Genomic DNA, 15,786 nt, shown 5'->3' with positions numbered 1-15,786 from the left:
TGGCTCATGCCTGTAATTCCAGCACTTTGGGAGGCTGAGGTGGGTGGATAAGCCCAGGAGTTCAAGACCAGCCTGGGCAACAAGGCAGAACCCCATCTCTACCAAAAATACACAAATTAGCCAAGTGTGGTGGCACGCACCTGTAATCTCAGCTACTCTGGAGGCTGAGGCAGGAGGTTTGTTTGAACCCTGGAGGTGGAGGTTGCAGTAAGCCAAGATTGCACCACTGAACTCCAGCCTGGATAACAGAGTGAGACTCTGTCTCAAAAAAAAAAAAAAAAAAAAAGTGATAACTGAAGCCTTGGGAGTAGAGTGGGTGAAATCACCCAGGCAGGGAGAGTGTGTGACATGAAAAAAAAAGAAACCAAAACAAAACCTTGGGAAATGGGAACAACCAACCGCAAGCAATTTTAGACATAAGAAAAGGAATCTAAGGAAACTAACAAGGAATGAGCAAGGAGGGGACATATGGGGTAAGGGAGAGGACAGTTGACAAGTGAAGCCCAGGTTTCCAGTTAGGGAAAAAGTCGATGGTGATACACTCACTGAGATGAGGAAGGAGGGGCAGATTTGTGTGAGACAATGTCTGTGTAGATCACAAGAGGTTGGAAGTGCCTGTAGGACATCAGGTATGTGGAGATGTCTGGTGTTCAGTTTGTGGTTAGAGCTTAAGAAAAGAGGTCAGACCCAGAGATATAAAGTCTTTGTCTCTTTCCCAAATCATTCTTGTGATATTTTCTCTCTCTCCTCTCTCTCTCTCTCTCTCTCAATGGGGTCTATCTTTGTCCCCCAGGCTGGAGCGCGGTGATGTGATCATGGCTTACTGCAGCCTCGACCCCCTGGACTCAGGTGATTCTCTCACCTCAGCCTCCTGAGTAGCTGGGACTACAGGCATGTGCCACTGTTTTTTAGTAGAGACCAGGTTCTTTTCGGAGCACTGAGACTTGTCTTTGAGAAGCCAGATTGAGGCCTATGTTACCCAGGCTCAAATTTCTGAGCTCAAGCAGTCCTCCCCTCCCACCTCAGCCTCCCACAGTGCTGAGATTACAGGCATGAGCCACTACACCTGACCATTTTGGTGTTCTCTAACTTATTTTTCCTGTCTTCATCATTCTTTGTCTTCTACATTTACTCTTCCCTCATTGTTCTTATAAATTAGAACATGAGGTCTGGAGTCACACTGCCTAACTCAGGCATCCCCAAACTACGGAATGCGGCCACCTAAGGCCATTTATCCGGCCGCCCGCCACACTTCAGGAAGGGGCACCTCTTTCATTTGTGGTCAGTGAGAGGAGTACAGTATGTGGCAGCCCTCCAACAGTCTGAGGGACAGTGAACTGGCCCCCTGTGTAAAAAGTTTGGGGACACCTGGCTAACTGAATCCTAGGTCTGTCACTTATTAGCCTCTTAAAGAATTGGCCAAATTAGCTGGGCATGGTGGTGCATACCTGTAGTCCCAGCTACTCAGGAGGCAGAAAAATTGCTTGAACTCAGAAGGTGGAGGTTGCAGTGACCTGTGATCGTGCCACTGCACTCCAGCCTGAGTGACAAGAGTGAGACTCTTATCTAAAAAAAAAAAAAAAAAAAAAAAAAAAAAAAAGTCCTTACCTCTTTATGCCTGATTTCTCATTATAAAATGTGGTAAAACTTAACTACCTTGTAGGTTTATTGGGAGCACTAAATTAGTTAGTAAATATAAAGCTTTTTTTTTTTTTTTTTTTTGAGAGAGAGTCTCACTCTGTCACCCAGGCTAGAGTGCAGTGGTGTGACCTTGGCTCACTGCCACCTCCGCCTTCCGGGTTTAAGCAGTTCTTCTGCCTCGGCCTCCTTAGTAGCCGGGATTACAGGCACACATCCCCACACCCAGCTAATTTTTGTTTTTAGTAGAGACAGGGTTTCACCATGTTGGCCAGACTGGTCTCAAACTTCTGACCTCAAGTGATGATCTGCCCACCTCGGCCTCCCAAAGTGCTGGGATTACAGGCATGAGCCACTGCACCCAGCCATATAAAGCATTTAGAAGTTAGTTGCTATTTTTATTTATTATTGTTATTGTTATTATATTACCACTTTATCTCATTTGACAAAGATGGCATGTTGCCAACATTGTCTTTCTGAAGAATATCTCTGATCAGATCTTTGTTCTATTAAAGACCTTTTGAAAGTTCCCCCTAACCTTTAGAAGACATTGGAACTTCATTTCTCATGGTCTGGCTCCAACACTTAGTCTAGAATGCTATTGTGGGATGAGGCCTTAGAAGTCATCCAGCTGGCCGGGCATGGTGGCTGACACCTGTAATCCCAGCACTTTGGGAGGCTGAGGCAGACGGATCATGAGGTCAAGAGATCGAGACGATCCTGGCCAACATGGTGAAACCCCGTCTCTACTAAAAATACAAAAAAATTAGCCGGGCATCGTGGTACGCGCCTGTGGTTCCAGCTATTCAGGAGACTGAGGCGGAAGAATTGCTTGAACCCAGGGGGCAGAGGTTGCAGTGAGCCAAGATTGCACCACTGCACTCCAGCCTGGTGACAGAGCAAGACTCCATCTCAAAAGAAAAAAGAAGTCATCCAGCTGAACTCCTAAATTTTTATGGATGAATAAATTGTAGCATTCCAGACTTTTTTCTCATTGCACCCCTGCTATGCCGTGTTCCCTTCCAGACTCCTGGATAAGACTGGCAAACATCACCATTCTCTTTTTTTTTTTGAGATGGAGTTTCGCTCTTGTTACCCAGGCTGGAGTGCAATGGCACGATCTCGGCTCACCGCAACCTCCGCCTCCTGGGTTCAGGCAATTCTCCTGCCTCAGCCTCCTGAGTAGCTGGGATTACAGGCACACGCCACCATGCCCAGCTAATTTTTTGTATTTGTAGTAGAGACGGGGTTTCACCATGTTGACCAGGTTGGTCTCGATCTCTTGACCTCGTGATCCACCCGCCTCGGCCTCCCAAAGTGCTGGGATTACAGGCATGAGCCACCGCGCCCGGCCCCACACCATTCTCTCAAACCAGAACTACACTTGCCTTCATCCATTTGATCACCTGGTTCCAAGTAACTCATGAGGCTTTGTAACTTTTGTTCTCTCAGACCTTCCAATGAAGACAATGGCATAACTTCCCCATATGCTTTAATTATCAACCTTTCCCTGCCTTCTGTGGGTGGACAGACAAAGTAGCAGCTCTCTAACACCACATTAAAGTCCAGTATTAGGGCTGGGCACAGTGGGTCACACCTGTAACCTATAATCCCAAGATTTTGGGAGGCTGAGGCACATTGCCTGAGCTCAGGAGTTCAAGACAGTCTGGGCAACATGCAAAACGCTGTCTCTTAAAAAAAACAAAACCAAAAAAAAAAAATGCCAGTGTCAGTGTTTGTATCCTAATTGACATGAAGAGACTTGGTGAGGAAACCATGGCTCCCTAAGATACTACAGCTTCCTATGTGAGAAAAGTTCAGAGCAAAGGCTTGGCATATTTCATGGTCATTTGCTGTTTTGGAGGAGACAAGTTCTTATTCTGTCATCCAGGCTAGAGTGCAGTTGTGCGATCATGGCTCACTGCAGCCTCAAACCTCCTGGGCTCAAGTGATCTTCCCACCTCAGCTTCCCTAGTAGCTGGGACTACAAGCATGTGCCACTACATGGCTAGTTTTTGTTTGTTTGTTTTTTTATTTGTTTGTTTAGAGACAGAGTCTCACTATGTTGCCTAGGCTGGCTACTTCTTTTTTAAATAAAAAAGTTGAGGTAAAGCTATAGGCAGCCCACATAAGACTAATGAGTAGGAAGGCCATTAGAGATTACCCAATCCTGCGAATTAGCTCCTGCTGATAAGATCAGGCATCCTACATCCCATATGAACTTTTTCCCATTATTTTGGGGTCACTTAGTTTTAATTATGGCAAACTTGGGAAAGGTAATTAAATTGCGATTAAGTGAGACTTGATTACCCTGCTGCTATTCTGTCTTGGCTAAGTGGCAAAGTAAAAGCATAAAATTGTTCAGAAGGGAGTTTTTCATATTCTTTGTGTGCTTGTCTCTGCCAGCAGTGGTGGGCTGCTGAGGCTTGAAAGCTTGCCGAGGCTTTCTGGACACCTGCCCAAAGTCTTCAGGGCTTGAGGGATGTTAATAGGACCACCTTGGAGAAGGTGTAGATGAGACTATTCAGAGAAAGCTCCTGCCCGTCTTTCTCATGTTCTGGCATTTTATATGACAGCTGATGCTCTGGAATCTACCGTGTAGTGAACACTTCATTGTCAAGGCTTGAGTGTCAGCCCTGTTTTCTGCATCTTTTGTCCCCTGGTCCCAAGCAACCTCTCCTGCATTTCCCCCTAATCCAAGGTCCATGACCCAAGCAGTAGTCTAGGGTAGCATCTTCACATGCTGGCAGGCTAGAAAGCCAGGTTCTCACCTAGGTTTTCCATGCGTTTTGCAGTTAGCAAGTGTAGCCCTCAGCACCTGATAAGAAATTACTACTTCTTATCATTACCCTGAATGAGCTACACTCAACTGACTGCCCTGCCCACTGGGTTCCTTACATTTCTACTTCCCTTTATTTCTAACATTCACCCTGCTTGAATCACCTCTCTTTGGAGCTCTTACCTGTGAATATCCTATCCATCTTGCAAGATCCAGTGCATTTTCCAACTCTTTCATGCAGCTTTCTTAAATTGTCATAGCCAGCCAGTCATGGTGGCTCATGCCTGTAATCCCAGCACTTTGGGAGGCCGAGATGAGCCAATCACCTGAGGTCAGGAGTTCGAGACCACCCTTGCCAACATGGTGAAACGCCATCTCTACTAAAAATACAAAAATTAGCTGTGCATGGTGGCGCACACCTATAATCCCAGCTACTCAGGAGGCTGATGCAGGAGAATCACGTGAACCTGGGAGGCGGAGGTTACAATGAGCCAAGATCACACCACTGCACTCCAGACTGGGTGACAGAGCGCGATTCCGTCTCAAAAAAAAAAAAAAATGGCAGAGCGCAGTGGCTATTGCCTGTAATCCTAGCACTTTGGGAGGCCAAGGCCAGGAGGATTACCTGAGGTCAGGAGTTCAAGACCAGCCTGACCAACATGGAGAAACCCCATCTCTACTAAAAATATAAAAAAATTAGCCAGTCGTGGTGGCACATGCCTGTAATCCCAGCTATTTGGGAGGCTAAGGCAGGAGAATTACTTGAACCTAGAAGGCAGAGGTTGCCATAAGCCAAGATCATGCCATTGCACTCCAGCCTAGGAAACAAGAGCGAAACTCCACCTAAAAAAAAAAAAAAAAAAAAAATTAAATTAAAAAAGTCATAGCCAGAAATTATTTCCCCCACCTCTGTGCTCCCTGTTCATCCATAACACTTGATTCATGCTCATGTGGTACTGTGGCACTTACTGCATCTTTATTCTCTCTTCAACTAGACTATAAATTCCTTGAGTATAGAAATAGTTTTATATGTTCTTGTATCCCCTAACTCCTTAATACTGCACTTTTTACATATTAGATATCTTATAAGCATTTACTGAATGAAAAATAGAGATCTCTGATTTAACCCCTCTACTATAATTGGCTAAATATCTGTTAAGAGATCCCTCCTGCTTCTAGAAAAAAAAAAATTGTACATAATTACAGAGAGGGAGAAAAAGAAAATAAATAGTTTTTTTTTAAGTTGGTGCCAATGTTATAAATATAGAAAAAGATTTGTGGATGAGTGCTTCATTCCTTGAAGCTCACAAAATTGAAAAAACAAAACCACAGAAGGAAGCTTTGTCTATAATAAAACCAAATAACCTACACATACCTATGCACAGACTATAGAATATCTTCCAGATACAATGACATTTAGATAAAATCCAAAGAGAACACCAAGATTTAACGTAAGGAGTATAAGGAATGGGAACATGGGTGAACCAAAGGAAAAATGACAAACATCCTCTTTTCAAAATACCAAGGCATGCAAAACTGAAAGAAAAAACATCAAGGCACATAGAAGGAAGAAATTCAGGCTGGCCTCAGACATTTCTTTTTTCTTTTTTTCTTTTTTTTTTTTTTAAGACAGAGTCTCACTCTGTCACACAGGCTGGAGTACAGTGGTGCAATTTCAGCTCACCTCACAGGTTCAAGCAGTTCCCCTACCTCAGCCTCCCAAGTAGCTGGGATTACAGGCGCCCACCATCAGGCCCAGCTAATTTTTGTATTTTTAGTAGAGATGGGGTTTTGCCACGTTGGACCAGGCTGGTCTTGAACTCTGACCTCAAGTGATCTGCCCGCCTCGGCCTCCCAAAGGGCTGGAATTACAAACATGAGCCACCATGCCCAGCCTGGCCTCAGACTTTCCTGTGGTAACATTTAAGGCCAGAAGACAGTGAAACAACATTTAGAGAATTTAGAGGGGAAACAGTTGTGACCTAAGAATCTTATAACCTTCCGTATTTCATTCCTACAAGGAAAGAAAACAAAAAAGAATCCTTTAGTCAGTTATGGTTGCTATGTAAAAGCCTCAGAAATATTACAGGGCTCAGGACATGTGTCACCCATGAACCCTCTGGAAAACTCTACTTGAAGATATAGCCAAGGAAGAAACGAAAATGGATAGTTTAAGGTATAAAAGTGAATCCTCTTAACCGTAAGTCTGATTAGTGATAATTATAGTTGCACAAAAGAACATAATTGTTAAGAGAATTCTTTTTGGAGACAGAGTTTTGCTGTGTCACCCAGGCTGGAGCGCAGTGGCATGATCTTGGCTTACTGCAACCTCTGCCTCCTGGGTTCAAGCGATCCTCCCACCTCAGCCTCCTGAGTAGCTGGGACTACAGGCACACACCACCACGCCAGACTAATTTTTGTATTTTTAGTAGGTGGGTTTTGCCATGTTGGCCAGGCTGGTCTTGAACTCCTGGCCTCAGGTAGTACACCCGCCTCAGCCTCCCAAATCGCTGAGATTACAGGCATGAGTCACCACAGCTAGTACTTCTGTCATCCTCTTGAAAACAGGAAATTATGACACTTTGGAAAGATCCCCTGGATTAAAGGGGTTACTAATGGCTTTTGGCTTATTGCCTGTCTTGGAACCATTTGCGCTAAACCCATCTTCTTAGATGAAGAATTCTGCAACTTAACTCCTTAAGGCTGTTAAATCTTTGCTTTGATTTCCCCTAAACTCCCTAGCCTCTGCTTAGGGAATATGAGGAGGGAGCCATTTCTCACCACTAAACCTTGTATAGTGAAGTGGGGCACATAGAACTAAAAAGAGGAAATTTTCAGCCTGCTCACTGGAGCCAGTACATTTTAATCTAGAGGACCCAAGAGCAAGAGTGACCAGAAACAGGAAAAAGGTAAGATCATTTCTTCAAGTATTATATCTCATTACCTGAATCAACCTGGATAGATCACAAAGGTGATGTTGAAGAGGGGAAAGCAAGTTACAGAAGGATGCACAGAGAATGGTAAAATGTATGTACAATTTTAAAATGTGCAAAACAACATTGTATGTTTAATATATGTAGTAAAAATGCTTAGGAACAATAAACACCACAGTCAAATAATGGTTACCCTGGTGGAAGAAGGAAGGAAATGTGATGAAAGAAAGATGCGTAGCAAGTTGGATTGTTTGTTTCTTAAGCTGTTTGGTGGATACACAGATGTTCTTTATATTATTCTCTAGTTTTTTTCTATACTTAAAATATTTCATTAAAAATAATACTTAGTTGGCTGGATACAGTGGCTCACACCTGTAATCCCAATACTTTGAAGGCTGAGATAGAAGGATCACTGAGGCCAGGAGTCTGAGACCAGCCTGGGCAACATGAAGATTCCATCTCTACCAAAAAAAAAATTGTTTGAAATTATAAATCATAAAAAATATTTTTAAATAAAAATAACACATGGTTCTTTCTCTAAAGAGATACTTGGACCAGCTTTGAAGGGCTTAGGTTAGGAGGCTTCCCAGCACCTGGAGAGATATGGGTGACTCAGCCATAATCTTTGGGCTGAAGTGGTGAGTTGGCCTAAAGCAACCTTAGTCACATGCCTAGAAAAGCTACATGTATTAGCTGGGCATGGTGGCGCATGCCTGTAATCCCAGCTACTCGGGAGGCTGAGGCAGGAGAATTGCCTGAACCCAGGAGGCAGAGGTTGCGGTGAGCCGAGATCGTGCCACTGCACTCCAGCCTGGGTAACAAGAGCGAAACTCCAAAAAAAAATCTCAAAAAAAAAAAAAAAAAAAGGCTACATGTATCTTCAGTTTCATTCCCTTTTCTTCCCCCAGGGTCATAAGTAGGTTTAGGAAGCCTGCCAACTAATCTTCAAAAAAGAACCTGCCCATCCTCAGAGTTACTGAGAAGTTTCATACCTCTTTGCCAAATATTCTCTAAGTCAGTAACTGAGGCAGAGGTCCATGATACAGTGGAGTGTCACTTTAGGTTCAGGCACATTGTCTGACATCTTTGAGTCTCAATTTCCTCTGTAAAAATTGTAATAAATACCACCATCCCTGCAAGTCTGCCAAAAGGATTAAGTTATTAAATGAGTATAGGCTGGGCATGGTCGCTCACACCTATAATCCCAGCACTTTAGGAGGCCAAGGTGAGCGAATCATGACATCAGGAGATCAAGACCATCCTGGCTAACATGGTGAAACCCCATCTCCACTAAAAATATAAAAAATTATCCCAGTGTGGTAGCACCCACCTGTATTCCCAGCTACTCAGGAGGCTGAGGCAGGAGAATCACTTGAACCCAGGAGGCGGAGGTTGCAATGAGCCGAGATTGTGCCACTCCACTCCAACCTGGGCAACAGAGCAAGATTCCATCTAAAAAATAATAATAATAATACTGTAAAGTGCTTTGTATAATGACTGAGATGTATTAGACAGTAGATATATGTGAGTTCCCTTTCCTCCCAGGAAAGAACTGAAGAAAGACCTACCTAAAGCCAGAAGAGCCAGAATTTGGAGGCAGTCTTGCTTCCCGAATCAGCCTTCTTCCTCGGGTGATATGCTGCAACATAGTATAGCGTAGTGTCCCTGGCCAAGCAGTGCACTTACTGTAGAACTCTGTGTTTTTCTCATGGCCTCCTTTCCACTGAAGTATTACAGTTTTCAGAGTAATTTTGCAAGGCCTGCCTCTGTGCTTGAAATTTGAACCCACCAAGGAGAAATGAGAACCAAGTCTCCTTTAGTCTTAGCCATCACGGAGCAGCATCTTAGGGAACACAGCTAGACATTAGCACAGCAGAGTGCTTAGTGCCAACCTGAAAGTTAAAACTAGAATTCAGAAGCTGTAATTCTATCCTAGAGCAAGTTCTTTTCTTGGACTGTAGGAACTCATCTCTTCTCTCTCTTTAGGCACTAAACAGAAAAGACAGAGACTTCGCTGCCAGTTGGCAACCTGTAGAGGGCTTGTTTGATATAGTCCTGTCTTTACACTCCCTGTAGCATGAACAGACATACTCCCAGTAAAGTCCTTGATCCTGGAGTTTCTTCTTGAATGGGAAAAGCTGTGTTTGGTTGAAATTTTTCCAAAGTACCTCAGCCTTGCTAATGGAGGTGATTTGTGACTACACGGTAATACTGGGGAACAGTTGAGGATACAGATGGTCAGAAAAGAGTTTCACACCCAGTAAGCTGTTGTCAGATATTCATCTCAAAGCCTTCCACAGATCCACTGACCAGGAGCCTCAGGAGGGCCCAGAGCTTTCCATTGGTCACCCCGCTTTCCCTATCATATCTGCACGCTCTACAGCCATGGTTTATGTGTCTCAGAGTTACACATAAACTGGATGAGATAGGCAATATGAGAGGTTCCTGAAGACCCCAATCAGATCTACGAAGCCTAAGAAAAACCAGGCTGTTTATTACTGTGGAAATCCGACCTCAGTTATTCTTACCTCTTCCTTCCAGAAATCTCTCCCACTTATATCCCAGATTCCAAAATAGATGTTTTATTGTCTCTAATTATGGTTGAGTTCCTGTTAGCTGTTTCTTGTCTGCTGTATTTACCCCTCACCTAGCTTCAGAGCACACATTGTTTGGTTCTTACTTCTGAGTAGGAAGCATACCCCCACTACCACCTTGGAAAAAGAAATAAGACTTTTCCATGACAAACTAGTAGCTAACTGAAGGGCAGCTTTATCCCAGGAGCCTCTGTAGCTAAAGCTTTCTATGCTTCATTATTACCCTTTTTGGAGAAATTTTCCCCAAAAATCAGGAACCACCCTAACTGCTTGCTGGACTGCTTTGCAAGTTAGGCAAGTTGGAAAGTTCTGGAAGCTCTCTTAAAGCCCACCCACTGAGTGTATCCCAAGTCTGCCAAAGGGCAAACTAGTGCTGTCTCTCCCCATCGCTAGCCTACACCACAGAAGTGCTGTGGTTTTGGCCTTTTGCTGCTTTCCAACAGGCTTTAACCTCCTAGGAGAATAGAGATAAAGAAGTCTCTGAAATCCCATAAAGTACTAACATTTTTTTTCATTTTACTAAGTTTTGGCATTTGGGAATAATCTTTTTTAATGGCCTGTGTATCAGTGTTTTCAGTCCTCAGAATGTCCTCTTCCCCACCCCCTCATGCCTCTTAGGTTGAGAATTTTTCCTTAGTTTTGTTTTGTTAAAAGGGTGCTTACACCCTCTCTATCCTCCTCTTTCTCCCCGCCAGCTGCCCATTTTTTGCTCTTCCCATTTCTGACCCAGGGGTACTGAATATCTTCTTGTTAGAAAAGAGCTCCTTCCATTGAGCCATCTCAGCTCAGAATAAGGCAGTTCTAGGTCTCCTCTAGTCTTTTCTTAATTTCTTTGTATTGCATTATGATTAAATTATGGATTCTGAAGTCAGGCAGACCTAGATTTAAATAGGTTACTAGCAGTTATATGGTTTTCAGTGAATGGTTTAACTTCTCTAAATCTGTTACCTCATCTGCAAAATGTGGTTGCTCTTTTTTATTGCCTCAGAGATTAAAATAGTACTCCCAGAATCATCTAGGAAGGGTTTTCTTTTAGTTAAATGCATTAAACTTCTACCCAAGACCTACCAAAATAATTGATGGGGGCCAGGACACTGAGGGTGGTTTTATTTGTTATTTCTTACACTATAGTATACACATGCCTATAGTCTCAGCTACTTGGGGGGCTGAGGCAGAGGATCACTTCAGCCCAGGAGATAGAGGCTGCAGTGAGTCAAGATCACACCACTGCACACCATCCTGGATTACAAAGTAAGACCCTATCTCAAAAAAAAGAAATTACTAGATTTGTGGCCAGCCATGGTGGCTCATGCCTGTAATCCCAACATTTGAGGAGGCTGAGGCAGGCAGATAATGTGAGGCCAGGAGTTTGAGACCAGCCTGGCCAACATGATGAAATCCCATCTCCACTAAAAATACAAAAATTGGTTGTGCGTGGTGGTACGCATCTGTAGTCCCAGCTGCTTGGGAGGCTGAGGCAGAATTGCTTGGACCTGGGAGGTGAAGGTTGCAGATTGCACCAGTGCACTTCAGTCTGGGGGACAGAGCAAGATTCCATCTCAAAAAAAAAAAAAAAGGTTGGATTACCTGAGGTCAGGAGTTCAAGACCAGCCTGGCCAACATGACGAAACCCTGCCTCTACTAAAAATATAAAAAATGGCCAGGCACAGTGGCTCACTCCTATAATCCCAGCACTTTGGGAGGCCAAAGCAGGTGGATCACAACATCAAGAGATCGAGACCATCCTGGCCAATGTGGTGAAACCCCATCTTTACTAAAAATACAAAAATTAGCTGGGCGTGGTGGTGTGCACCTGTAGTCCCAGCTACTCGGGAGGCTGAGGCAGGAGAATCACTTGAACTGGGGAAGCAGAGGTTGCAGTGAGCCGACATTGCACCACTGCACCCAGCCTGGCAACAGAGCAAGACTTCATCTCAAAAAAGAAAAAAAAAAATTAGCCAGGCATGGTGGCAGGCACCTGTAATGCCAGTTACTTGGGAGGCTGAGGCAGGAGAATTGCTTCAACCCAGGAGACAGAGGTTGCAGTGAGCCCAGATTGTGCCATTGCACTCCAGCCTGGGCGACAGAGCAAGACTCTGTCTCAAAAAAAAGAAAAAAGAAATTACTAGATTTGTAAAAGTCACTCCTATTAGGTACAGAGAGTATTTATTTAGCACAATACCTGGCATAGAATAGATGTACAGTAAAGGTTAGTCATAAATTCCTTTCTTTTTTGAGACAGTCTTGCTTTTGTTGCCCAGGCTGGAGTGCAATGGCATGATCTCAGCTCACTGCAACCTCTACCCAATGGGTTCAGGCAATTCTACTGTCTCAGCCTCCCAAGTAGCTGGGGCTACAGGCTCCTGCCACCAAGCCCAGCTAATTTTTGTATTTTTAGTAGAGACGGGGTTTCATGATATTGGTCAGGCTGGTCTCAAACTCCTGACTTCAGGTGATCCCCCTGCCTCAGCCTCCCAAAGTGCTGGGATTACAGGTATAAGCCACTGCACCTGGCCGCTTTTTAAATGCATTTAAATGCTACGAGCAAGTGGTGCTGCTCTTGGGGTATGCTTTAGGGTCTGGAATAGTTTTTTATGTGGAATGGAGTTGGTTTTTAAAAAATCCTTTTTAGCCAGACAGTGATGGGCACCTGTAGTCTCAGAGACTTAGGAGGCTGAGGCAGGAGAATTGCTTGAGCTTGAATTTGAGACCAGCCTAGGCAACATAATACCTTATCTCTTAAAAAAATTTTTTTAGGCCAGGCGTGGTGACTCACTCCTGTAATCCCTGCACTTTGGGAGGCCAAGGAGGTGGATCACTTGAGGTCAGGAGTTCAAGACCATCCTGGCCAACATAGTGAAACCCCATCTCTACTAAAAATACAAAAATTAGCCTGGTATGGTGGCCCTGTAGTACCAGCTACTTGGGAGGCTCAGGCAGGAGAATCGCTTGAACCCACAAGGTAGAGGCTGCAGTGAGCCAAGATCGCACCACTGCACTCCAGGCTGGGCAATAAAGCGAGACCTTATCTGGAAAAAAAAAAAAATTTTTTTTTTCGTTTTTAATGAGTATGGCTTTGCTTTCCCAGAGTCTGTGGTGAGAGTGTGGGGAGCCCATTGTTTCCAGAGTTGATCTTCTAGGAGGATTCTTGATTTCTGAGCCTCAAGTGAAATTTGGTATATACTCCCAGATGAGAAGCAGCAGTGATGGGTCAGCCTAAGGACCAGCCCCAGACCAAAGAAGAGGTTGGATGGAATTTAGACCTCTAGGTTCTGGGGTCCTAAAGAACTGAAGTAATTAGCCAGGCATGTTGGTGTGCACTGTAGTCCCAGCTACAGGCTGAGGTGGGAGGATCACTTGAACCCAGGTGTTGTAGAGGCTGCAGTGATCTATGATCACACCACTGCACTCCAGTCCTGGTGACACAGTGAGACCCTGTTTAAAAAACAAACAAAAAAAAAGAACCGAAGTCAGAGTATCTTCTTTTTAGGCCTTAGAGAAAGATTGTTACGAGGATAGTCCCAAATTTGGACTTCTGTGAAGCCAGGTCCTCTCTTGGCTTGGCTTACCATTGTGTCTTCCACTGATAACTTGAGGCAGGTAGCCATTAAGTAGACTGCCCAGCTGTTCCTGGCCTAGGGAGGAGCCAGAACTCCCAACCAATAATAATGAGGATGATGATGCGAGCCCTGGGTCCTCCCTAACTTGGCTACTATGTTACAGAAGCAACATCCAAGGCAGCGTCATCTGCAACAATGCTGTGATCGAGAAGGGTACAGACATCAAGGACTGCTTGATTGGAAGTGGCCAGAGGATTGAAGCCAAAGGTAAACAAGATTACAATCACAATTTCCATTTTTACTTCTCACACCAGCACTGATAATGCCAAAATGCTGGTGAGGACGTGGGAAACAAGCACATACATACACTGCGGGCAAAAACATAAATTGATAAAGCCATCTTTGGAGAGCAGTTGATATCACTGTGAAATTTTTTAACTTTGACTTAAACAGTTTCATTTCTAGGAATTCATCTTATAAACAAGCTTATTTCTAGGAATTCATCTTATAGACAAGCTTATACATGTATGCCACCTTAATATCAAAAACTTGAAAACATACCAATAGACCTAATGGCCCAGGTTGGCACCAATACTATACAGTGGTTCTTGGGGGCTAGTCACAGTGGCTTATGCCAATAATCCCAACACTTTGGGACACTGAAGTGTGAGGATTGCTTGAGCCTAGACAACATAGCAGGAACCCATCTCTACAAAAAAATATAAAAAATTAGCTAGGCATAGTGGCACATACCTGTTGTTCCAGCTACTCAAGAGACTGAGGCAGGAGGATTGCTTGAGCCTGAGAGGTCAAGGCTGCAGTGAGCTGAGATCGAACCACTGCACTCTAGCCTGGGTGACAGAGGAGGGAGACCCTGTCTTGAAAATAATAATAAAGCTGGGCATGGTGGCGCATGCCTGTAATCCCAGCTACTCAGGAGGCTGGGGCAGGAAATTGCCTGAACCCAGGAAGCGGAGGTTGTGGTGAGCCAAGATCGCGCCATTGCACTCCAGCCTGGGCAACAAGAGCGAAACTCCATCTCAAACAAAAAACAAAAAACAAAACAATATAATAATAATAAGAGGAAGAAAAATGACTGACTGCTTTTGATATTATTCCTAAACCTAAAATAAGGTGGGGAGGAGAGTTGCTGAAGAAATGAACTCCACCAATTCTGTAGAAGACACATCATTTTCCTTCTTCCATTTCTTGCCCTTTCCCTTTTTTAAAGTGACATGCCTTCCTTTTGGGCTTTAAAATCAAACAGACCTGGGTTCACATCTCAACTCTACAACTCAGTGGCCTAAAATCAAACAGACCTGGGTTCACATCTCAGCTCTGCAACTCAGTGGCCGTGCACCAAGTTAAATTTATAATCACTAAGCCCTCAGATTTTTCTTTTTTTAAATTAATTAATTATTTATTTATTTAGAGATGGAATCTCACTCTGTTGCCCAGGCTGGGGTACAGTGGCGCTATCTCAGCTCACAACAACCTCCACCTCCTGGGTTCAAGCAATTCTCCTGCCTCAGCCTCCCGAGTAGCTGGGATGATAGGCACGCACCACCACGCCTGGCTAATTTTTGTATTTTTAATAGAGACTTGGTTTGACCATGTTGGTCAGGCTGGTCTCAAACTCCTGACCTCCTGGATCTGCCCACCTCAGCCTCCCAAAGTGCTGGGATTACAGGCGTGAACCACCACACCTGGCTTAATTTTTATTTTTTGAGACAGATTCTTGCTCTGTCGCCCAGGCTGCTATCTCAGCTTACTGCAGCCTCTTCCTCCTGTTTCAAATGATTCTTGTGCCTCAGCCTCACAGGTGACTGAAACTACAGGGGCACACAACCACACTTGGCAAATTTTTATATTTTTAGTAGAGACAGCGTTTTGCAATGTCACCCAGGCTAGTCTTGAACTCCTCACCTCAAGCAAGCCACCCACCTGGCTTTCCCAAAGTTCTGAGATTACAGGTGTGAGCCACTGCGCCCAGCCCCAGACTTTCTTAATTAGAACAACTGGGATAATAAAAGCTACCTTGGAAAATTTTTGTGATAATTACATATAATTAAATGACAGATGTATGTACTACTCCTTGAGTGTACCAAGAGACTTAGAATTCCTTATACTTACTATGCCATTATACCTCCCCATGCTTTTACATGGGCCCTCTCTAGATTTCCTCTCTTGAGGACTCTGACCAAGTGTTTTTTCCTTTGTAGAACCTTCTCTGACTCTTCCCATGACTCCCCATAGCAGAACTACACATTCCTTCCACTGTG

At 44.1% G+C, this 15,786-nt stretch overlaps 1 protein-coding gene across 3 annotated transcripts in view; it reads left to right on the top strand.

The window, feature by feature from the left end:
* Nucleotides 1–15,786, top strand: part of EIF2B3 (eukaryotic translation initiation factor 2B subunit gamma) — a 133,570-nt gene that overhangs the window by 107,155 nt on the left and 10,629 nt on the right. For 2 of the 3 annotated variants that reach the window (XM_039474160.2, XM_074380712.1), the window contains one exon: nucleotides 13,668–13,771. In XM_039474160.2, the coding sequence (XP_039330094.1) occupies nucleotides 13,668–13,771 (104 nt within the window). The other variant, XM_074380713.1, reaches the window with a different exon arrangement.

This window comes from Saimiri boliviensis, chromosome 11 (genome assembly GCF_048565385.1).
Source record: "Saimiri boliviensis isolate mSaiBol1 chromosome 11, mSaiBol1.pri, whole genome shotgun sequence".
NCBI classification, from domain to species: Eukaryota; Metazoa; Chordata; class Mammalia; order Primates; family Cebidae; genus Saimiri; species Saimiri boliviensis.
The sequence above is the reverse complement of the archived record's forward strand: the minus strand, read 5'-3'. Positions and strand labels throughout refer to the sequence as shown.